This window comes from Phaseolus vulgaris, chromosome 11, assembly GCF_000499845.2.
Source record: "Phaseolus vulgaris cultivar G19833 chromosome 11, P. vulgaris v2.0, whole genome shotgun sequence".
In the NCBI taxonomy this organism is placed as follows: domain Eukaryota; kingdom Viridiplantae; phylum Streptophyta; class Magnoliopsida; order Fabales; family Fabaceae; genus Phaseolus; species Phaseolus vulgaris.
Window position 1 is genome coordinate 2,781,016 of NC_023749.2, and position 23,241 is coordinate 2,804,256.

General features: G+C 35.2%; 1 protein-coding gene across 2 annotated transcripts; it reads left to right on the top strand.

Annotated features, from left to right (window-relative positions):
* The first annotated feature begins 518 nt into the window (after nt 1–518).
* On the top strand, nt 519–22,838 carry LOC137827411 (uncharacterized). Of its 2 annotated transcripts, XM_068633606.1 has the most exons (25): nt 534–755; nt 4,098–4,716; nt 4,813–4,937; nt 5,086–5,180; nt 5,261–5,518; nt 6,043–6,136; nt 7,975–8,026; nt 9,179–9,244; nt 11,769–11,920; nt 12,111–12,181; nt 12,277–12,471; nt 12,592–12,630; nt 16,036–16,143; nt 16,843–16,932; nt 17,309–17,384; nt 18,086–18,182; nt 18,260–18,329; nt 18,553–18,729; nt 18,826–18,948; nt 19,771–19,854; nt 20,497–20,681; nt 21,074–21,212; nt 21,459–21,518; nt 22,161–22,232; nt 22,448–22,838. In XM_068633606.1, exons 2-25 carry the CDS (start codon nt 4,130–4,132, stop codon nt 22,559–22,561), a joined length of 3,129 nt encoding a protein of 1,042 aa, XP_068489707.1. In that variant the 5' UTR covers nt 534–755; nt 4,098–4,129; the 3' UTR covers nt 22,562–22,838. The 2 variants fall into 2 exon arrangements, with proteins under 2 accessions (XP_068489708.1, XP_068489707.1); XM_068633607.1 differs by lacking the exon at nt 9,179–9,244 and having other exon boundaries at nt 519–755.
* Nucleotides 22,839–23,241: the final 403 nt, after the last annotated feature.

A 23,241-nucleotide genomic window follows, 5' to 3' on the forward strand; every position in this document is an offset into this window, starting at 1 on the left:
ATATTATGAAATTTTGTTTCGTAAATAATCATATATATGTTTTTGGAAAGCTCATTAAAAAAATTCTATTCTAAATAATTTATTCCAAAAGATATTTTGTGTTATGAAAAAATTATCCAAAACGAAGGTTATAAAAAGTTATTTTAAAAAAATTTATTCCTTAAAAATTATTTAAAAATGTATTTCATGTCTCCCAAAAAAAATTATACCAGAAATTCTGTTTTAGAAAATGCCATGGAAATCATATTTCAAAATTTCAAGAAATAAGATTGTCAAAATAGTTTGTTATGAAAAGTTTGTTTCAAAAACTTGATTCTAAAATTCTGTTACAGAAAAATCATTGAAAATATATTTCATGTATTCGAAGGAGCGTGTTCCAAAATTTTTGTTTATAAGATTTTCAGAATAAAGAATTAGAAAATCTCTTTTAATAAGGATAAAACAGTTATTTTAAAATTATACGGTACATCTAGAAAGTACGGGGTGCATAAAGAAAGAGTGTAGATAAATAAAACGACATGAAACCTAAGACCGACGAGGGGCAAGCAAAGGGGGGAAAGTGGAACACCGCACACGTTGTCGCGAAGTTTAGTTTTGCACTCACACAACTCTCACAAACATCTTCTCTGCGCTCTTATTCTATCTCTTCTTCACGCTCTTCTCGCACATTCTTTCGCTTCTCTCTCTCTCTCTCTTTTCATCGCTGCACTTTGCTCTCTCATGCCCAAACTTTGACCTCTTTCCATCCCAATAAGGTTTGCTTCTTCTGCTTCCCTCCCAATTCATTCATATGCACCTTTTTTTTTGCTCAATTCGTTTCAATTTTAAGAACGATGTGAATCTTTAAGAGTTTTATTCCGCCTAGGTGTTTTTTTTTTAATTATTCTTGTTTGCTATGATTTAATATTATTATTGTGTTTCTTTTTGTGTTTGGAGTTGTTTTTTCGTTGGCGGTGTAGCGGGGAGCTTCGCGTGGATCTTTTGCCATTTCTTTAAAATTGAAATATTAATTTATTTCTTTAGGTGTTGTTTTTGCAAAATTATTTCATACTATCTATATTCAGATCCTTTGAAATGAACTTTGCATAACTGTGGGTGGGTACTGCTAGAGATAATTTTATGAGGTCCCTCCCTCTGTTTTTATTGGCACCCTTCTTTGCTATCTGAAAACAAGGGGATGCTGGCGTTGTTTCTGGTTTCTTGGAACATTGTTTAGATACAGAGTGGCTTGCTTTTATGCTCGATGATGCTCTTGCTTATGGCTTATTTTGATTTGAAGTTCTTAATGTGCATAAATGTGCTTCTTAGTATGTATGTATGTATGTATAAGTTCTTGCTAAAATAAACAAACAAAAAAGTAAAAATGAGATAAATGTTTGTATTACTATGTAAACTTTAATTGGTGATAAACAGTTAGTTCCTAGGGATTAAGAGATAGAAATATAAGAGATAAAGAGCTTAGCATACGTGACAAATTAGATCCTAAGAGATAAAATGATTAGAAAAATTAGGATATTAGAATATGAGATAATTTAAGTCCCAAGAAATAAGGAGATTATATTTTAATATCAGATAAATGAAAAGATGAAAAAATGAGATAAATTTGGTCCAAAGGAGATAAAGTATTAAAATATGAAATAAATTAGATACAAAAGATTAAAATCCGAGAAACCCACTAAGGATGATTCATGGGAGACTTAATGAATAAGCGTGTAAGATAAAGAAGAAAAAAAATAGAAGATACGAAAGAGTAGATAAGAGACACATATAGGATCTAAGTAACCCTTGCAACCTTAGATTTTTCTGTAATAATTGATTTACATGTTTGTTGAAATTCATGAATGAATGTGTTTAGGGTTCAATTTAGAATTGACTTAAATTCATGCATAATTAGTGATTCCATAAGAGAATTTTATAAAGCTTGATTAGTTAAAAGATATGCATGTCCCTTTTTATAATGGAAATATTTTGATGGCTTGCATGTTCCTCAAGTTTCAGGAGGTTAAATATATGAGACTAAGTTAAAATTTAACATTAAGACATAACATCCTTTGGCAAGGGAAGGAGATCCGTCTTCTTTGGTCATCTAAAAGAAGAATGTGACATAAGTAAGAAGGGTGGCACTCCTTAAGGTTTTGAACTGAAATCTGCCAATAGAATAGAATGTAAAAAGAAGGAAAAACTAAAGTGATGAATGTTAAGAAAGATTACAAAGTTATGCAAATATTGCATGTTTTGATGTCATGATTTATATACGATGAAATGTACAATGTTGTCATGTCCTTATGATGCTCATTGAGATTTTTTGTCTTATTATTTAAATAAAAATGTTTCACATTAAACAACAATCAAAGTTTACTGCTATCATCTTTTAATTGAAGTCCTTTTGTGTGAGGGAGCCATTCTATTTAATATTAATTAGTTCAGTCTAGGGACTTGAGGATAATACAAAGGAATTTGTAATTTAGAGAGTGTGTCTTTCCCTCTCTTAGGATCTCATATTTGTAACTACTTTAGATAGACTAAATACAATGTATACTTTAGATAAACCATATACAATGTATGAGAGGGAAGAGAAGATAATCTGAAAATAAATTCTATTTAAGACTATTTAATCTAACAATCCCCCTCAAGCTGGAACATACAAATTGTATGTATCTACCTTGGAACAAATATATTCAATCTGAGGTCCTCTAAAGGATATTGTTAGTACATCTGCCAGTTGATCATTTGATTCAACAAATGCAGTGCAAATTTCCTTGGACAACAATCATGCCTGTCTCTTTTAGGATGGCAAGAACAATTTTCGTTTGAGAGATTACAACTCCTTCCTTTGATTGAGCCACTTCTATGCCCAAAAAGTATTTGAGATTTCCAAGATACTTGGTCTTAAAATGATTGCACAGATGTTTCTTTAACTGAGAGTGTCTTTCCCTCGCATAGGATATCATATTTATAACTAATCTAGATAGACCAGATACAATGTATGAGAGGGAAGGGAAGAGAATCTGAAAATAAAGACTATTTAATGTAATTTAATCTAACATAAGGATATATTATTAAGGATTGTAATGAATCTTTGGTATTCAAAATTGAGATGTTATGCTTTATTTATTTATTTTTTGTTTGAAGTCGGCATTGCATATATATACATATGTGTATGGTAATACCTGTGTGGGTGCTACATATGTGCATATACCGAGTGTATACTCTCTTTCTCTTGCGATTTAATGCATTTTTTATTTGATAAGTGGCAGATTACTAAGACATTGGTTGGATGAACTCCTTTATAAGCACTTACCAAAAAGAAAAGAGTAAGAATGAAAATGAATTGAACTTCTCCATAAACAAGTGAACTAAAATCAACTTATGCACTTAACACGTTTAAAAGTGTTTTCTCTTTTAACTACTCTAGAAGCGGAATGCATTAGTTGATTTTAGCTTATTGGAGAAACTCAATTAGTTTTATCTTAAATCATCCTTCCTTCTTATTTTCTTTGTTTTAGAAGTGTGTATAGAGAAATTTATCTAAATTTCAAACAAGGTCTATGAGTTGGGTTTTATCATGTTCTCTCGGTTCTAAGTGTGAAGAGATAGTGTGTTTAGCTTAAGAGCAGAATATTTAATTTCTTATATGGAACTTAAATAATACAAGCAATGAGAATTTGTTTTCTCTCTAATTAGTCTTATGTGGAAACCTGTAGAATTTTATGTGGTCAAACTGTAAATTTAGTTTAGTATTTTCGTGTTTCTTATTTTACGTATGCTCCCTGCTGTACCTTGGCTTGCATGTATGTCAGGATCTTTCACCAGAACATAACTTTTCAATGGACTACTTGTATGTGAGTGAAAATGTGTTCCAATTATGCCATTTCACTATGAATTAAAACATTATAATCAACTTAATATTCATTGCTTTTGGTTCATTTCATTGTGCTTAAATGTTCACCATTATTTTGTCTTACAGAAATATATTCAATGCTTTGTGTGAATTTCTTATCCAGACTTTTAATTACAGTTTGATCATTACATCAATTGCATACTGAACCTTTGGTTACAATTGATGAATTATCTAATGGATGGGAATTCTTCTGCAGCAAGTAATAGTTGAAGAAAGACAGCAATTTCAATGTACTTGAGGAGAATACAATGCAGCAGAGATCGAGTATGGGCTTTGGTGTTGCAGCCATCGAAATACTTATTTAGGCCAAGATTTTCTGATCATCAATACTTTCAATCTTTGTCCCCTAAGACCACTGTGGAAGAATATGCTTCCCATGGCAGGATCATCAGAGAACATCTTTTAGGTTCATATTCATGTGAACATACTTCATCTAGAATTAGTTTTGCTGCTCGGGACAGAAGGCCTAGTTTATGTCATAACAGTGCTCAGTTACGTGCTTATAGTTCTGAAAGTGATGGAAGAAATGCAAGTGAGGATAAACAAGTACATGTTAATGATGGAACCAACTTTGATAAAGGACAGACTCAACAAGATAAGTTAGGGAAAGATGTTGAGTACTGCAATGCACATGCTCGACTTGGAGAACAGGAACAGGAGGAATGGTTTAATAATGAGAGGCTAACTATAGAAAATAAAAGGAGAGAATCACCATTTTTGACGAGACGGGATAAGTTTAAAAATGAGTTCATGAGAAGAATTATTCCCTGGGAGAAAATAAACATTTCCTGGGACACATTTCCTTATCATATTCAGTAATTACTATTGTTCCTATTTGTTTTTTTTTCAGTTAGGTATCTTCTCTTATATGACTTTTGTTGTGGAATTAAATTGTACTTTTCCATCTGCAGTGAGAATACCAAAAATCTTCTGGTGGAATGTGCTGCTTCCCATTTGAGACATAATAAGTTAGCTTCAACTTTTGGTACTCGGCTCTCGTCTTCAAGTGGGAGAATATTGCTTCAGAGCATTCCTGGTCTGTAATGTATTATTTTTTTGTTGTTGTTATTCTATTTAATTTGTATTGTTTATTTTGGATGCCATTTCTCTAGCATTTATCGCTCAGAAGTTTATTATAGTTTTTGCCTTATTGCCAAATGTTGATGCTGTCTTTTTAACTTCAGGCACTGAGCTGTATCGTGAGAGATTGGTTAGAGCTCTTGCACAAGATTTACAAGTTCCTCTTTTAGTGCTTGATAACAGCATCCTTGCTCCTTATGTAAGTTCCGTATGAATTTAGACATTATAATAAAAGGGCACTATAAAGAAAATATTTACCATATTTGAATTGTTCTGCAGGATATTGATGATGATTTATCATCGGACTATGAGTCTGATGATGATAATGCAGAGTCTGGGGAGGAGGGTTCTCTAGAATCAGAGAACGAGGATGATAATGAAGCCAGCAATGAAGAAGAGTGGGCTAGTAGTACAGAGGCAAAGTCAGACGCAAGTGACAATGAAGATGCAGTAGCTTCAGCTGAAGCACACCTTAAGAAGGTTAAAGCAGCCGTTCTTCGGAAACTTGTTCCTTATAATGTGGAAGAATTTGAAAAGGTGTGTATGCAGTACTGTTTACTATTAAGAGGGTGTTTTTGTTAATATATTGGCTTTTGATAAAATGAAGTATCTGGTAATGGGAAGGCTATGAATTACTGCACAGAAAGTAAATTAAGATGATGGACATTTAAAAACTGGTATTCTGATTCTAGTGTTAAAGAGCATCTATTTTTCATTATATTAAAGTTCACCCAATGTTTAGTTTCACTGCAGCTAGACAATGATTCTAGTTGTGTTATTCTATATTTATCTTTAATTATTTATACTGATAAATAATAGGAAATCATTCTACCATTGTGCATAATGAAATAGAGATTTCTAATTTTATATTACTAGTTTTTACTTTTGCTTTTGTTGCATTGTACTTAAGATAGTTTTTAGTAGTTATCTTAAGTAAAACTCTTGTCAGTCTTCTCTTAAGAATTATTGGTGTATAGGATTATACATAAACTTTGATGTTTGAATTCATTCAGTAACCACTGATAGTTTTATGTCTCACCCCTACCCCAAATTTTTGACAGATTGTGGCTGGAGAATCTGAGAGTTCCGAGTCCTCCAAGTCTAATTCTAGTGATGCCAAGACTTCTGATAAATCTGGATGCCAGCTAAGGAAAGGTAACATGTTCAGCTAGCTGGAACTTCAATCATACACATGAACTTGCTAAATCTGTTTTTGTACATACATTTTTTACTTGCAAGAAATACTAAGATGTCAATTGTCCTCATCCTATCTATGACTATATTTACTTGTTATCCATTATTATGAAATTTAGAGTTCATACACTGTGTATTGCTTCCTTGCCTTTTTCCTATGTCACAAATGGATAAATATTTTATGCTGTTGAAATTGTGGGGTTTTGCAATAGAGTGAAAAGAGACTGAGTAATATTTACTTGTGTGTTATTATATATTGAGATATATGTTGGGAAGACAAAAATAATCTCTTTTTGTGTATCTATTCCAACAGAGCATGTGTATATATATATATATATATATATATATATTAGTGTCTCAAATACAAAGAGATGGGCCAAGGCCCATATATTAGTTACATTTAACACTCCCCTGAAGTTGGTACATATAAATCATTTTGAACCAAGCTTGTTACAAATATAATTAATTCTAGGGTCCCACCATGATTTAGTGAAGATATCGCCAACTGATCATTAGAGTTATCAAATTCAGCGGTGATGTCTCCAGATGCAATATTTTCTCAGATAAAGTGACAATGGACCTCAATATGTTTAGTCCTTTCATGAAATATTGGATTTGAGGAAATGTGTAGGGCAACTTAGTTATCACAGATAAGGGTCATTTGTGTGAACTCCTCAAATCTCAATTCTTTAAGCAACTGTTTGAGCCAAATGAGCTCACAGGTGGTAGAGGTCATAGTTTTATATTCTACTTCTGCACTAGATCTTGCTACTATAGTTTGCTTCTTGCTTTTCCAAGAGATCAAATTGTCCCTAATAAAGACAATATCTGAAGGTGGATCTCGTGTCAGACGGAGATCCAACCCAATATGCATCTGAATAACCCATTATGCGAATGTGATTATTGTGACCATATAACAAACCTTTTACAGGGACACCTCTAATATTCTTCAGAATGCGAATAACTTCATTCCAATGTCCTGTACCTGGTGAATTTAGAAACTGGCTTACCACATTGTCACTATGAAATGTGGGAATAGAAGCACCAAATTATTTTTTAATTTCAGTGTAATAGAATAGAAAAATAGAAAACAACTCAACGATTTTTCATTAAAAATAACCAAATACAATGAGAATGATCATCAACAAAAGCTGCAAAATATTGAAATTCTTAAGTGGACTTAATATAGGAAGAAAACATAATATAGGAGTTTGGTTTTTATTTGGTGATGCAAGGAAGAATCTCCTATGTTTAAATGTTGCACACTGTGTATTCGTTGCTTCTGTTATCTTACTCCATGTTTTGAAGAAGCCATGATTTGATCACTGCTGGTGTTGTTTCTATAAAAAATAGCACTACTTTGCATATATCCTTCCTCCACTAGACAACGTTGCATCTAGGATCTGGAGTAGCAATATGTTAAGCTGGTCCCACAATTGAATTATTTTACCTTGACACACTGGTATATTGTTTTCAGTCATCCTGTTAGCAAATATATGGTCACTTTGTGCCTTTGAATAGATTTACCATGCATAGATTTTGCAGTCCAGTATTTTTTGAGTGGTGCTCTGACCTCACCTTGAAGGATGAGACTTTGTTGTTGTTGTATGTTGCAACCTAGTTTGCTGTAGTGGAAGATAATTTATATGTTTGGCTGCTCATGTGATATTGAATGAATTTAAGATCTAGCAACTAATAATGACTTACCCTTCTAAGCTATTTTATTTGCTTCCAATTTTCAACTTGTACTAAGCATTAACATAAATATCTACATTACTGCTTCATTATATTTTTCCTAGGTGACCGCGTGAGGTACATTGGGCCATCTGTTCAAGTTACAGACGAGGATAGGTAATAAAATGATTTCCCCTTTTTTGCCTGTGTAGTTCATCATCTCCCACAGAATTGCAGTTTTTTTTAGCTGAAACATTCATTAATTTATTGAATAAAGCATGCCTAATATTTTTTGAGCTAAGTACATGAAGTTGCTTACACTTTTTACTGTGACTGCCAACATGACTGATTCTGATAAATCATTTTGGAACTCTCTCCATAAAATACGTAACCTTGTTAATGTAGACACTTGCACACAATAGAACTGCATAGAGGATACACTCCCAGTCTCATAGATGATGCTTTCAAGGGTTAGTGCTGCTCTCTTTGGACTTTAATTGAGAGACTGAAGCTGAGAAATGAATGTGATTCTTAATTCCATTGTTGCATAAAAACACAAGAAAGGATCTTCATTCATTAATAAGATGTTAAATATTGCATAAATAATGACAGTTATTTTGTGCAAGATGTTGAAATGGTTATTGTATGTGTGTGATTTTCATGCTTGTGGCTTCTGGTAACATGTGGTTGGAACAGTGGTACTATTGGTAATTGTAGAGGAAGTGGTGACATTTCATATACTGATTTCTTTCTGATACAAGATTTTAGTCACATGAATATTGTATTTCTATATCTTGAACTCATGATTCACTGAAGTCTTTCAGAGAACTGAAAATATAAGTTCTTAAAATGGTAATCTGATTTTCGAGCAGTCAATTAATTGATATTGGTCTATATCATAAGTACTTAAGCAGTTTTTCTCCGTGGATGTTTTTGTTCTTGTCCATTTGTCTTGTGGTGGAATTACTGAATTATATATGCCAATATTTGGAGAGCATTTCTATTTTTATGCCATTTTTTCTTTTAAATAGTATTCCACTTTTTTATGGTAATAAGTTCTAAGACTTTCCACTGTGTTTGATGCTACCTGCAAGTGCTCAGTTAGTGGGTGTGAGCGAGTTATATAATGTTATACTTACGTACTTTAGGAGTTTGTGTAATATGTAGTTTGGGCCCTGTAATTTTGACGAATGTCTTAGGACATAGTGTTGAAGTGAATGTGAAGCCCATGTTCTGGTGACAGAGTTGCCTCAGTAAAACCATTGTATCATCCCCATTGGACTTTGAGCTAGCTCTCACCTGACATTGGCGTATAAAATTTTATCACAGGATTATACTTGGGAAGATACCAACATCTGATGGTCCAACTAATGCTTATACTATTATACATGGCAGGTGGGTTGGTAAGTCATCCCTATATATAGACGTCAAACTGTTAAAAGCCTCTAACCGTTTGGTATTCTCTTGATACCCCTTTTTTTAAATATGCAATATAGATTTTTACATATAATACAAGATGGCTTTCATTTAGTTTGAGCTTTGATCGGGATGCAACTTGATCTTGAAAAAAAAAGCAATGTGACCCTACAAAGGATCCCACAGACGTTAGTCAGTATTTAGGTTGTTTGTAGATTGTAAAGTGTTGTAATCCTAGTTATTGGGTGAACTGGGATTAGGTTTTAGTTTTGCACCTTGTAATTTTCATCTATCATGGCGAACTTCCTGTCTGCTCCTCCCATGGGCGAAAGCCTAATAGTTTGTAGGAAGAATCATGATAAATTTGTATCTGTTTCCTATTATCTATCTGTGCCCTTGTTACAGTTTAACATGAGGTAGACAGTAGCTGGTTATGTTAATGCAATTTAAGCATTTGCTTTTTTGGTTTTTGGGTTTGTGAAAGGTTTCTGAATATTATCTATTAATTATTTTCTTGGACTGTCTGATTTTCCTTTGAATTGGGAGATGTCTATCTGCTGTTGGTCTCTTTTTTTGAAAAACAGTCTTAATTAAGGTCACCCCTAGCCCGCCCAAGTTACATCCTGCTTGGGGGTTGCCTAAACTGTAGCCTCAAGGATGGTGGTTTAATCCTACATAGACTAGTGATATGATTAAAATAGAGTATATTAGTGGGGTACAAACTTCATTTATGGGTTGGTTTTTCCGATTGAGTTATGCTTAAACCTAACCGTGATCAATGAGACCTTCTTATGTGATCAATGAGAGAACATAATGAGAGTTCCTTAGTGAAACAAAACACTGAATTGGGAACGATGGGTATATGTTATTCTCTCCGTGAGGGTATGTAACACATTAGGTTTGACTTCAATGCAAGTTCAGGCAGTGATTTTCCCCAATAAATCTACTTTGTTTAGGATTGTTTTCTTGGCTTCTCTGTGGATATGCAAAGTGAATTATTCCTCTCTCAGGTTTACTTTTTATTCCTTTTTTTCTATTATTCTTCTGTGTGGGATGATTCCTAATTGGCTTATTAGTCTATATTGTCTTTTATAAACATCATCGCTAGTTGTAGTCAATAACAAAACTCCTGAATTTTTCAAAAACTTCTACATTGTGTAATATCACTATTGAATAGTTTTATTATTCATTTTTTATATTTGTAGGGAAAAATGTGTAATCAATTTCTTACACTTGCACTTGACATGTATTTTTGACCATGTAATAACTGGAAAAAGTTTAACCTGATTTTTGTAAATTTGCATTCTTTTCATAGAGTTCAGATAGGTTGGCTTCCTATTTTGCATCTTTCTTGATTTTTTGTTTTCTTCCCTCCCATCCTCCTTATTTTTCCAGCCTTGTTTACTTCTTGAGGATTTCTTATCCCCTTAGTTGTTTCTTTCACTTCTAGCTTTATAAATTATTTTGTTACAAAAGGAATAAAAAGTTCAAAATATGAAATGTGTTGAAAAACTGAAAGATGTTGTTAGGAACCAAGAATTATAAAGAAAAGAAAGGTTTTTATTAAATAGACAGAAAAGAACAAGAAATAGGAGAGCACTCTCTCCTTCAAGGGCTTCCCCTTCACAAAGAGCTAAAGCTCAATCTACAAAAAATATTACACACTCCCCCTCCCCTTTCCTTCTTTCTTATTTATATATAACTAGCAAATCAAATAACAAACTCATAACTATTCTAATTCTAACTCACTCCTCCTCTATGTGCAACCTAACAGATGTACTGCTACGTTCTTTGTGATTTGCAAAATCTCTATTCATAATTTTTTTTATCTTGTGTGGCTAATATATTTTTTGAAGGGCTAACTTATGTATTTGGTCCCTCTAAATATTGCAATTTCCCTATTTGGTCTCAGAAAATTTTCCATTCCCATGTACTTTTTTTCTTAGGCTTCTATTTTTTTGTCCATTAAATGGCAGCACGATTGTTAAAGATGAGGGACAAATGAGACACTTGTTATATTTAGAGGAACCAAATGAAAAGCTTGTGATATTATGAGAAACGAAAAGGTAAACCATACTTGAAAGACAAAAGTAACAGAAGACTAACAATAGGTCTACATGGACAGTGAAAAAAATTTAGAAGGACTAAATTACATGTTTTTTAAAATTGAGGGTTCAAATAGAAAAGTCTGGATACTGAGGTGTAAAATATATAATCTAGCCTATTTTCTGAATGTATTTTGTATTGTCCTTTTCAGGGATGGACTTTTGTTTCTGATATTGATGTGTACTGTTAATAGTTGGGATGTCTACTATTCATTTTTCGGCTATTTGTGATGTGCTTAAAGTTATGGTTTGGTTTTCCTTTAATATTATTCTTCAAAATATTTTGTATTGATAATTTGATATACAAAACATATTAGGTGCAAGTGAGATCTTCAAAGATGCTTGTAGCTTGCAGGTCATTCTTTTTTCCAATTTTAACCTATGTGGATATATTGCAGGCCTTTAACTAATGGTCAGAGGGGAGAGGTATATGAGGTTAATGGAGATCGAGTTGCCGTCATCTTGGATATTAATGAAGACAAGGTCAACGAGGGTGAGGTGGAGAACTTTAATGATGATCATGCCAAACCCCCGGTTTTTTGGATTCACGGTAAATTTTTCTTATTCAAAATATAGAAAAATGTCAATCTTCGAAGCTATCTTACTTATTCAAGGTGACCTTGATCTTTTGTCAAATATATATGGCTTGGATATTATGATTATGTTTTTTATACCGATCAGAGGTTGAGTAGTAGCTTATCTCCTTGGACTTAAAACACAGTTTTTTTATTTGCAAACAGTTAAGGACATTGAGAATGATCTTGATGCTCAATCACAAGATTGCTACATTGCTGTGGAGGCTTTATGTGAGGTATGTGGCATTTTTCAATTTTTGAAATCTCATAATAAGATAAACAAAATCTTGTTTTACTGATGGATAAATAAGCCTAATAATTGCTTTTGCAGGTTTTGCGTAGAAAACAGCCTCTTATTGTCTATTTTCCTGACAGTTCACATTGGTTACATAAATCAGTTCCCAAGTCAATCCGAAATGAGTTTTTTCATAAGGTTGAGGAGATGTTTGACCAGTTATCTGGCCCTGTAGTATTGATTTGTGGGCAAAATAACGTTCAGTCAGGACCAAAAGAAAAAGAACAATTTGTAAGCTTCAATTGTTATTCTGTCATGAAGTAATTTGTTCTCAATGTTCTAGACTTCCATTTTGCTACTATTTAGATTTTATTTTAACTTTTTCCTTGATCACATGTGATGTTTTGACAGACAATGATACTTCCAAACTTTGGACGTGTTGCTAAGCTGGTAATGCTCATCTTTCTACATTTTTTTTGTATTCTGTTAAACATTCTATTGTTAAATCCGTGATTTCAATTTATGCTGGTTTGAAATCACTGTGCATTCTTTTCTTTTTGGATCCCAATGAACTATAGTATATTGTTAAATGTAATCTGAGTTTCTTTTCTTTCAAATAATAGCTTTCAAGGGTTCTGATAACTAATTCTTTTTATGCATATTTTGTTGTCTTTGTTGAGATGCTTTTAAGGTTCTGATTGAGTCTATTGTTGTAGATTGTGTAATGATAATGGTAAATTTAAGAATTTTATTGGGATGCTAATTTCTTTTTATTAGTGGTGGTCATGGATTGGATTTGTCAAAATCCAATCTAGATCCAATCCAAATTCAAATAAATGGTTTGGATTTAAAATCCATATCTATTTTAACTAGATCAAATTTAAATGGATCTTTTTTAAATCCAATTAAAGTGGATTAAATCTAGATTCAATCCATTTTGTTAATTAGATTAAATTCACTTTGTCCATTACATTAAATCCATTTTGATATGGACACAAACTAACTTGAGTCGAATCTGGCCTAAGCCGACTCAACCTGAACGTAGACCAACTCGGTTAGACATCGGCCCGGGCCTGAACGACTTGACATCAGCTCGAGCCCGGACGACTAGACATCGGCTCGGGCCCGCTCGGCTTGACATCGGCCAGGGCTCGCTCGGCTTCACATCGGCCAGGGCCCAATCGACTTGACAAAGACCCATGCCCGTTCAGCTTGACATTGGCTCGTGCTAGACAGCTCGACAATGGCTCGTGCCCAGACAGCTCGAAAGTGGCCCGGGCCTGAATGATTCAACATTGACCCGAGCCTGTTTGACTTAACATTAGGCGGGGCCCAATCAAGTCGTCATCGACCCGGGCCCACTTTCCTCGACATCGGCTCGAGCTCGGACGACTTGACATTGACCCGAACCCAGAATACTCGACAATGGCCTGGGCCCGAACGACTGGACATTTGCTCGGGCCCGCTCGACTTGACACCGGCCTGAGCCAGCTTGGCTCGACATCGGCCAGAGCCCAATCGACTCGACATAGACCCACGCTCGCTCCACTCGACATTGGACCGGGCCCGGGAGACTCAACATTGGTTCCGGCCGATTCGACTCAACATTGGCCCGAGCCCAATCGAATAGACATCAGCCTGGGTCCAGATGACTCAATAATGCCCCGGGCCCAGACAACTTGACAATGGCCTGGGTCTGGATGATTCAACATCAGCCCGAGCCCGTTTGACTCGACATCGACCTGGACCCGCTCGACTCTACATCAAGTCGACATCGACCCGGTCCCACTTCACTCGACATCAGCTCGAGCCTGGACGACAAGTTATTGACCCGAACCCGAACGACTCGACATCAGTCCAGGCCCGGAGAACTCGACAATGGCCTGGGCCCGAACAACTTGACCTCGGCTCGGGCCGGCTCGACTTGACATCGGCCCGGGCCCGTTCAAGTTGACATCGTCCCGAGCCTGGGAGACTTGACATTGGCTCGAGCCGGCTCGACTCGACATTGGCCCGGGACCAGGAGACTTGACATTGGCTCGGGCCGACTCTACTTGACTTTGGCCCGGGAACAATTGATCAACATCGGCCGACCTCGAGAGACTCGACATCGATTCAGGCCCGTTCTGCTTGATATCAGATCGAGCCCGGGAGACCCGACATTGGCCCGAGCCCAATTGACTCGACATCGGCCCGGGCACGCTCGACATCGACTCGTGCCCGGTCCACTCGACATCGACCCGAGCCGATTTGGCTTGATATCGTCCCGGGCTTGCTCAGTTCGACATTGGCCTAGCCTGTTCGGCTCGACATCGGCGCGGGCCCGACGACTGAACATCAGCCGGAACCTGGACGACTCGACATCGGTCCAGGCCCGCTCGACTTAACATCGGCCCGGGCTCGTTCGTGTTGACATCGGCTCGAGCTCGGGAGACTTGACATTGGCCCGGGCCCGGGAGACTTGACATTGGCTCGGGGCAGCTTTACTCGACATTTGCCAGGGCCGGTTCGACTCGACATTGGTCCGGGCCCGGGAGACTTGACATTGGATCTGGCCGGCTCGACTCGACATTGGCCCGAGCCCAATTTACTGAACGTTGGCCCGGGCCTGGGTGACTCGACATCGATTCAGGCCCGTTCGGCTTGACATCGGGCCGATGCCGGGAGACTCGACATGTGCTCGAGCCCAATTGACTCGACATCAACTCGAGCTTGCTCAGCTTGACATTGGCTTGGGCTCGTTCGGCTCGACATTGGCCCATGCCCAATTGACTCGACATCGACCCGGGCCCGCTCGACTCGACATCGGCCCGAGCTAGTTCTGCTTGACATCGACCCGGGCTTGCTCAGGTCAACATTGGCCTAGCCCGTTAGGCTCGACATAGGGGCAAGCCCGACGACTCGACATCAACACGTCTTGCTTGACTCGATATCGGTCCGGGCCAGCTCAGCTCGACATCAACTCGGGAATGCTCGGCTCGACAACGGCCCGGGTGCGCTCGGATGATATGGGTCCGGGGCTGCTCGGTTAGACATTGTCCCCGGCCCGCTAGGCTGGATTGTCTTGGCTTAACTTGGATCGGGTCAAGTCAAAATCCATCCCAAAATGCATTTTGGATAATCCATAAATGTATCCAATCTATATCTAGTCCATATCCAATTAAATGGATTGGATTTAAAATCCAAAAATATGGATTTGGATTTAAATAAATCCATTTAAATGGATTAAAACTAATATGGATATGGATAGTTATGGATTGAATTTTGTAATTTGGATTTTTTGCCCACCCTTTAGTTTTTCTAATATAACATCTTCGATGTGATAATATTGCTTTCATGTTCATGTTAATTTTACTTTCCTTCTGTTATAGTATTTTGGTTTTCGTAGTTCTTATTATTCTATTTATGAAATTTTAGATCTTATGGGAACTTTTATTGGTATTATGTGCTTGATGTTTTAGCGTAGATCAGGTTGGGGTCTTCCCCTTAGCCTATTTACAATGTTCAAGTTATTTCTAACCAATAGGTCACGCTCATGCTTTTGCATTATTATATGTATGATAAGAGATCAGAGAGCCATTTCAGCTAGATATATGATGATTCTTCTGTGTCTATATGCTAGCATTTTAGACATTACTGATGCTTTTCTTTTTCAATTTTCTTGAAGATTCATTATGACCAATTCTATAAAGCCTAAGTGCACTTGCAATCTGTCCCGATGTCTGATTTATAATCTGTTGTGTTGAATGTGGATGCTGAAGCAAAACAGGGCAGTGCACTTGGGCATTGTGGAAATAATAAAATGATTTTATATGGTCCTAACCCATCATTGAATTCTTATTGATAACATTACAGCCTCTTTCTCTGAAGCGTTGGACTGAGGGAATTAAAGGGGACAAGACATCAGAAGATGACGAAATTAACAAGCTCTTTTCTAATGTTCTGAGTATACATCCACCCAAGGTAATTGTTTTGCATATGCATCCACCTAAGGTAATCATGATGATTGAAGAAAAATCACTGAGGTATTTGTTTTGTTTACACTACTATGAAGTCCTACTACAAGGATTCTCACATTTGTCAAACACCACACTTAAGTATGAAGCATTTAATGTTTTAGTTAAGCATCTCAATCCATTGCCATCACTACTGTAGTTACAACACTGAACAAGAACATTGATTGCCAACATACAAGTCTCTAAAGTTTTTTTAACTCATTTAGTCAGACATATGTTAGGAACCAGGTCATAATGGGAAAGTAAACGGCTTGTGCATGCTTTATACATTACACTATTTTTATAATTCTTTAATATAATTTTCCTCATCTTTTCTTCATCAGCTAAGTAAAATTGGATGTTCATATTGGTGGCATTTCTGCTATTGATCCCCCCTCCCACCCCTCTCCCTATACTTCTAAGAATTAGTAATATATCATTCTCAAAGTACATTGGAAATCTTATAGTTCTCATGAAGACAAAAACCAAAATGTCGTCTTGGTTTTACTGTTCTTGATTGGTTACATGCATCTCTTAAGGTTTCTGTTGATGATTATAAAGCACCTTACTTTATATACAATTTGATGAAAATGATTCTAGTAGTTTGGCTGTTAATTTGCTTTCTTTTCTGAAAATAATTATTTTCTTTTTGAATGTCATTTTTCAGGATGAGAATCAGCTGGCAACATTCAAGAAACAACTCGAGGAAGATAAGAAAATTGTGACTTCACGTAGTAATTTGAATGTACTACGGAAGGTAATTCTCTGGTTTCTGAATGTACTACGGAAGGATATCAAATTGAAATTCAAACCATTGAATTACAAAGCTAATTTTTGAATCATGAATCATAATTTTTATTGAATCATAAGAGTTGGGGATAATTAAAACAATTTCATAGTATTATATCCAGTGTTCAATGTAATAATTCTAAATTAGAAATAGATAAAACCACTTATCCACAAGTGTGACAAAGCAAAGTTATTAGTTATCTGAGTTTGCAAATAATGGAAGCTACGCATTAAAATAGCCAAACAGAGAGTGCATGCATTAAATAAGTGAGTGTCGAATAAAGTAGTGATGCATTTTACACCATCAATGTCAATAATTTATAACTGGATTTTTCATGTTGCAGGTTCTCGAAGAACATCAGCTATCATGCATGGACCTCTTACATTTAAATACTGATGGCATCGTTTTGACAAAGCTCAGTAAGTTCCACTCATTCTCTTATATGTTCTAATCTTTTCTTCATCAACCATTTTATTTGTATCTTGCTTTCATCCTTATGCGTTTCCCGTTTTAGATTGACATGATTTGAGGCATTCATATGTTTTTCCCTTTTTGGAACACAAATCTGAAATTCAGTAATGACAGCTCCTATACCTGTTTATGGTTTACTTGATTTAAGAGTTAGTAATGCATTTAATAGGCTAGTTGATAATGATTAAGAATAGGGCAAGAGAAAATTGTTAGCTTATTAAGTTCTCTTGTTGTTTTTATCATGTATTATATATCTTTATCTCTTTTAATCCTAATAAAGTCTTGAATTCCATTACAATACTGTCAGTGAAAACCTTGGAAGAACATTGTTGCTGTAATCAGAGCAAAATATAGGTTGCACTCTAACATGTTCAAACCGTGTTGATGTTGAGATTAGCTTTTGCATTTTTTATTTTCTTCAATAAAAGAACTAGATGCAAATTTAGAACTTGCATTATGAAATGGTCTTGTATTTATTGTTACGTGTATAATTTATGGGAACTTAAAAGCCTTTATTTTTCATCGAATACTCTCCATCTCCAAATCTTTAACAAATGTCCCAATGGGAACTGGTAGTCGTTAGATTTACCATCATTGAAATTTAATGTGTTAACATGTCATGGTATGCATCATGTGCTTTTATTCTCAGAAGCTGAAAAAGTAGTAGGCTGGGCAAAAAATCACTACTTGTCGTCGTGCTTGCTTCCTTCTGTTAAAGGAGAAAGATTGTGCCTACCTCGTGAAAGGTATTCATATAAATCCATTTGTTCTATAATATTTGATTGGGGTAGAATTTCAAGGTTCACTTGTTCTTTTTGTGAAGTCTTGAAATTGCAGTCTCAAGATTGATGAGCCAGGAAACCATGTCACGGAAGTCTTCTCAAAGCCTCAAGGTATTTGTTTTTTTAGTGTTACTCTGACTGATCTTTGTTGATGATTAAAATATTACTATATGCATTGTCCTCTGGACTAGGTTGTATAACACTATACTAATGGCTTAGTGCGCTTAACATATAAACGTGCCCTACATTTTCCGAAACATGTACACCTTAACAATTTTAAATTCAGGGCATGTTTTGTCTTGTGTTGATTTTGTTCATTTGAATATTGTAACAGAACCTTGCAAAGGATGAGTTTGAGAGCAATTTCATTTCATCTGTAGTACCTCCTAGTGAAATAGGGGTGAAGTTTGATGACGTAGGTGCTCTTGAAGATGTGAAAAAGGCCCTTAATGAACTCGTAATTCTTCCAATGAGAAGGCCAGAGCTTTTCTCTCGAGGAAATCTGTTACGGGTAATGATTGTGTATTTTTTTATGCATTCTCCATTGTAGCCAAATTACCTTTGTTCACTTTTCTGTGTAAAATTAATTTGAAGAAACTTTTTACAGCCCTGTAAAGGAATATTACTTTTTGGTCCTCCTGGCACTGGTAAGACCCTTCTGGCGAAGGCACTTGCAACTGAAGCTGGTGCAAATTTTATTAGCATAACTGGTTCGACCCTTACTTCAAAGGTATTTTTGGTTCTTGCACATCTTCCTCTTTCAGTCGATATGTTTCTTGCAACTAAAACATAAAAAATTTGGTGGTTTGTCTGAAAATTTTATATGCATCTAGCTTACTAGTATGTCTGATATCCTTGACCCCAAAGAGAGTGAAAGGAAACAATTACAATAATATCAATCAAATATTCTAACACAACTTTGGCCTTTATCTCATAAAATCTCAATAATTTGTATTAACCCTAAATCTCTCTCCAAAAAGAAAAAAAAATGACAATGATTAGTGTAGAAGAAATATCTAGAGGGAGTTTTGGACTTCCAAATAAATTAGTTTAGAAGAAATATCTAATAACTAAGAGAGGAGGTTGGAAACCTAAAGAAAGAACATGCAAGAAACATGATTGGAGGATACATAAACAGAATTATGTAAGCAATGGGTTTATACACTAGTTTTTTCCAACGCTAAATAACTCATCTAATCCCTTATAGTGGAACAAACTCTACCTTTTAGTCCATGTTCTTAAAAGTCATTCCTTTTAGTTTAATACACTATTTTTTATTCTTAGTCCCTGAGTTTAGACGGTAGGAAATAGAAGTGATTAAAAGTCATATGTAGAGACTAACATTTATGATTTTTAAGGTATAGAGACCAAAAAGGTAAAGTTTGTACATCTATAGGGACTAAACGAGTAATTAAACATTTTTCCAGAATCAAGTTCCTTTGAAGTTTTTTTTTTCCATTTATTTTCTTATGTATTGTTTCAGTTATTTAAAGGCATATTAGCTTCTTCTGCATGTGATATCTTATATACATTTGTTTTTTTCCTGATACAGTGGTTTGGAGATGCTGAAAAACTAACCAAAGCTCTTTTCTCATTTGCCAGCAAGCTTGCTCCTGTCATTATATTTGTTGATGAAGTGAGTGTTTGAATGCGTAACCTGTCATTATTTTGCTTTTTAAAACTTTCATGGTATTCTAAAATAATAATGTATTTCTTCTGGCACATTGTAAAAATCTTTGCTTTTTTTCTTATATAATTTGATTTTTTGGTTGTTATTAAATTTTTCAATAACAATTTAGATTGGACTTTTATGGACTAATCGTGTCTCTTCTCTTTGACATGTCTGTGCTCTTGAAATTGATTAGTTAAAATGGAAAGAGAAAATGCATTACACACAAATTTGCACTTCTTTTAATGTCACATTTATAAGATTACTCAATGCATAAGAGAATCTAGATATTTTCTGTACCATCTTGTGATGCCTTCATTTGAATGTTTCAAGATGACTACGAAATTCAGATTTCAGTCTTGTGATCTTTTTTGTCCTTGTGGATTTTTGTTCAAAAAAGGCTGAAGTGTAAAAACATGCTTCAGGATTTTAAATTCCTTATTACTCATTTTATTCAATGCGAAACATTTGTCTCCACTTTCCAGGAGTGTGCCCTCAAAAGTAAAAACATATAGTCTAAATAAAATATACGTTTTTAATGCACACTCAAATCTATCTTTATCCGGGGTTGGACACTATGTTTCTCTGACTTGAATCTGTATTGTATAGGTTGACAGTTTGCTTGGTGCTAGAGGTGGTGCTTTTGAGCATGAAGCCACTAGAAGAATGAGGAATGAATTCATGGCAGCTTGGGATGGATTGAGGTCAAAAGAAAACCAACGAATCCTTATTCTTGGTGCAACAAACCGGCCATTTGACCTTGATGATGCTGTTATTCGTCGTTTACCAAGAAGGTAAACTATAAGATTTCTCTTTGAAAGCTAGATTTATCGGCTCAAGGGTCCTAACCATTGTCACATTTTTAAATTATGATGGTCCCATGTTGTGTCTGATTTTCATCCTTGTTAGGATCTAGAGGAAATTAACACTATTTTGTGGTCACTGTTATCCCTATGCTATTGTTCAATGGTATCGACAAGAGTCAAGTCAACTATCCATGCTAAACTCATGATAATGCCACAATTTTTGTGAAAAATTTATACTTCAATAAATATCTTGATGTAGATAGTGTAGACCTTTATTTAAATTCATAGCCAAGATTTACAATGCAGAAGTGGTTTGATAAATACGGGAAATTTGACTTTTTTTATAACTAAGATTTGTGTTTGGCATTATGTTTTTCCAGGATATATGTTGATTTACCAGATGCTGAAAATCGAATGAAGATTTTAAGCATCTTTCTAGCACAAGAAAATTTGGATTCTGAATTTCAGTTAGTCAAACTTGCTAACTTGACTGATGGATACTCGGGCAGTGATTTGAAGGTAAATATTGTGAAGTGCAACTGAGTAGAAACTACATGTTAGGCACCACTATAGTGTACCACATTAGGGAAGTGAGGGATGGAAAGGAAAATAAGGTAGTGGGCTGAGAATGCTACCTTATTTGCCACTCTTGCAGTCTAGCATAGTCGGGCCTAACATTATAACATCACACTTTCTTAAGCTGCAATATCTTCTAAGCATTTCAAGTCATGTATCTCTGATGCTGCTTCATGCTTACATTTGCAGAACCTCTGTATTGCTGCAGCATATAGACCCGTTCAAGAACTCTTAGAGGAAGAAAAGAAGGTATTGAGATCACAAATTTGAAACTAGCTCAGATTTTTCTTATGTATTGCACGAGTATAAAATGCACATTTGTTGCACCCGTGATGTTTGTACTCTACACTTTCGTATTTTCCGATATTGCAACTTTGTTCAGCAGATCTGTATGCTTTAAAAACTAAATCTCCAGGAGGATATTTATTCAATGTTGTTACATATTCCCATAATTTATTTATCAAGCTGCTGATAATTGCTGCTGTAGTTTTAGCTACATCTCACCAGGTAACTTCATGTGCCTAAGAAGATTGGTATCTGTAAAAAAATGGGCTAGAATATTGGTTGATCCCCTTTGTGCTTTTTGGATAAGGCAATGACTCTAATATTGGTTTAGTGTTGAGTAAGTTACAAGTGTAGTTGTCAACGGATGATAGTGATAACTTCATTCAGTTGTCATTATTCTTTTTGTTAATATTATCTATTGGTTGCAGATCTGTAATTTAATGCTTCTAATATATGTACTTTGATAATTGCAAGAAAAAAATGATTTTCAAATGACATCAGTATGAAAAGTTCAATTGTTAGATGCATTGTTTTAACCAATTCAATGTCTGTTGTTTAACTGGATTTGCTTACCTGCTTACACAGTATCTTTTTTGGTTTGCACAGGGAGCCAGTAATGTTACGACCTCAATATTAAGGCCTCTTAATTTGGATGATTTTGTTCAGTCAAAATCCAAGGTATTATTCTATTTTTTTCATTTTGAATTGTGATGTTTTTAAGTGAAGTTCAAGTACTTTCAATGTGTATTTACTGTGGGTCCACTACGTAATTAATGAGCCTCTTAATTTTATAGATTATATTAAGTCTAACCAACAATGTTAGAAGTGTGTTGCAGTTTCTATTGGTATGTTTTGTGTGTCTTTTATTTGAAATGTGTGGTTAAAATGTGTAGGTGGGTCCATCAGTTGCGCATGATGCAACAAGCATGAGTGAGTTGAGGAAGTGGAACGAAATGTATGGAGAAGGTGGTAACAGGACAAAATCACCATTTGGATTTGGGAGCTGATTTTGATACATTAATCTCTAACTTGTCACCAATGCTACTGAGCAAAGCATTAGATAGATTCACCTCTTCATTCCCATAATTTGCCAAATTATTTATACGAATTGGTTCTGTTTAGGAGGTTGTTTCAAGCTCTCCATTTTTGAGCTGACTTGACTAATTCTGTTAAATGTGTTGTAATGAAGAGTAGGTAGCCTCAATTTTGTCTTGGGACAATCTTATGCTTAACAGGGGTAATTTCCCCAATTATAAATATCATCATGCGCTGTTCGCTCGTTTATTTGCCGTTTCGTGTTATTTATTCAAAAACATGTCATAGTTTTGATGGTAAGGAGATTCGATCAAGTCTATCAGATTTATGTAACAAGTTTTATTGACATTGTTCTGTAAACCCATTGGGATCCTTTTATATTTTTTATAATGAAATAAAAAAAATAGTATCTACTCCATTGTTGAAACGAGAAACTATCACTGATAATTCTAAAAGACTGAGGTGTGCTTATAATATACCCAAATACTGAGGTTAGCTACATCTGAATTTTTTTTTTTAAAGACTAAATTGACATCAGAAATTATAACGTATGATAAATTTATTAGTTTTGATGTTGATAAATATCAAACTTATTCTATACTAGTACGAAATCATTATATTCTTGAAATTAACTTGTGTTGATGAAAATAAC

Bases quoted from the DNA above. Each gene is read 5' to 3' on its own strand.
- LOC137827411 (XM_068633606.1), top strand. From the start codon at position 4,130: ATGTACTTGAGGAGAATACAATGCAGCAGAGATCGAGTATGGGCTTTG. The intron at 8,027-9,178 runs GTAATAAAATGA...ATTTTATCACAG, and splicing joins CAAGTTACAGACGAGGATAG to GATTATACTTGGGAAGATAC. The intron at 16,144-16,842 runs GTAATTGTTTTG...GTCATTTTTCAG, and splicing joins TGAGTATACATCCACCCAAG to GATGAGAATCAGCTGGCAAC.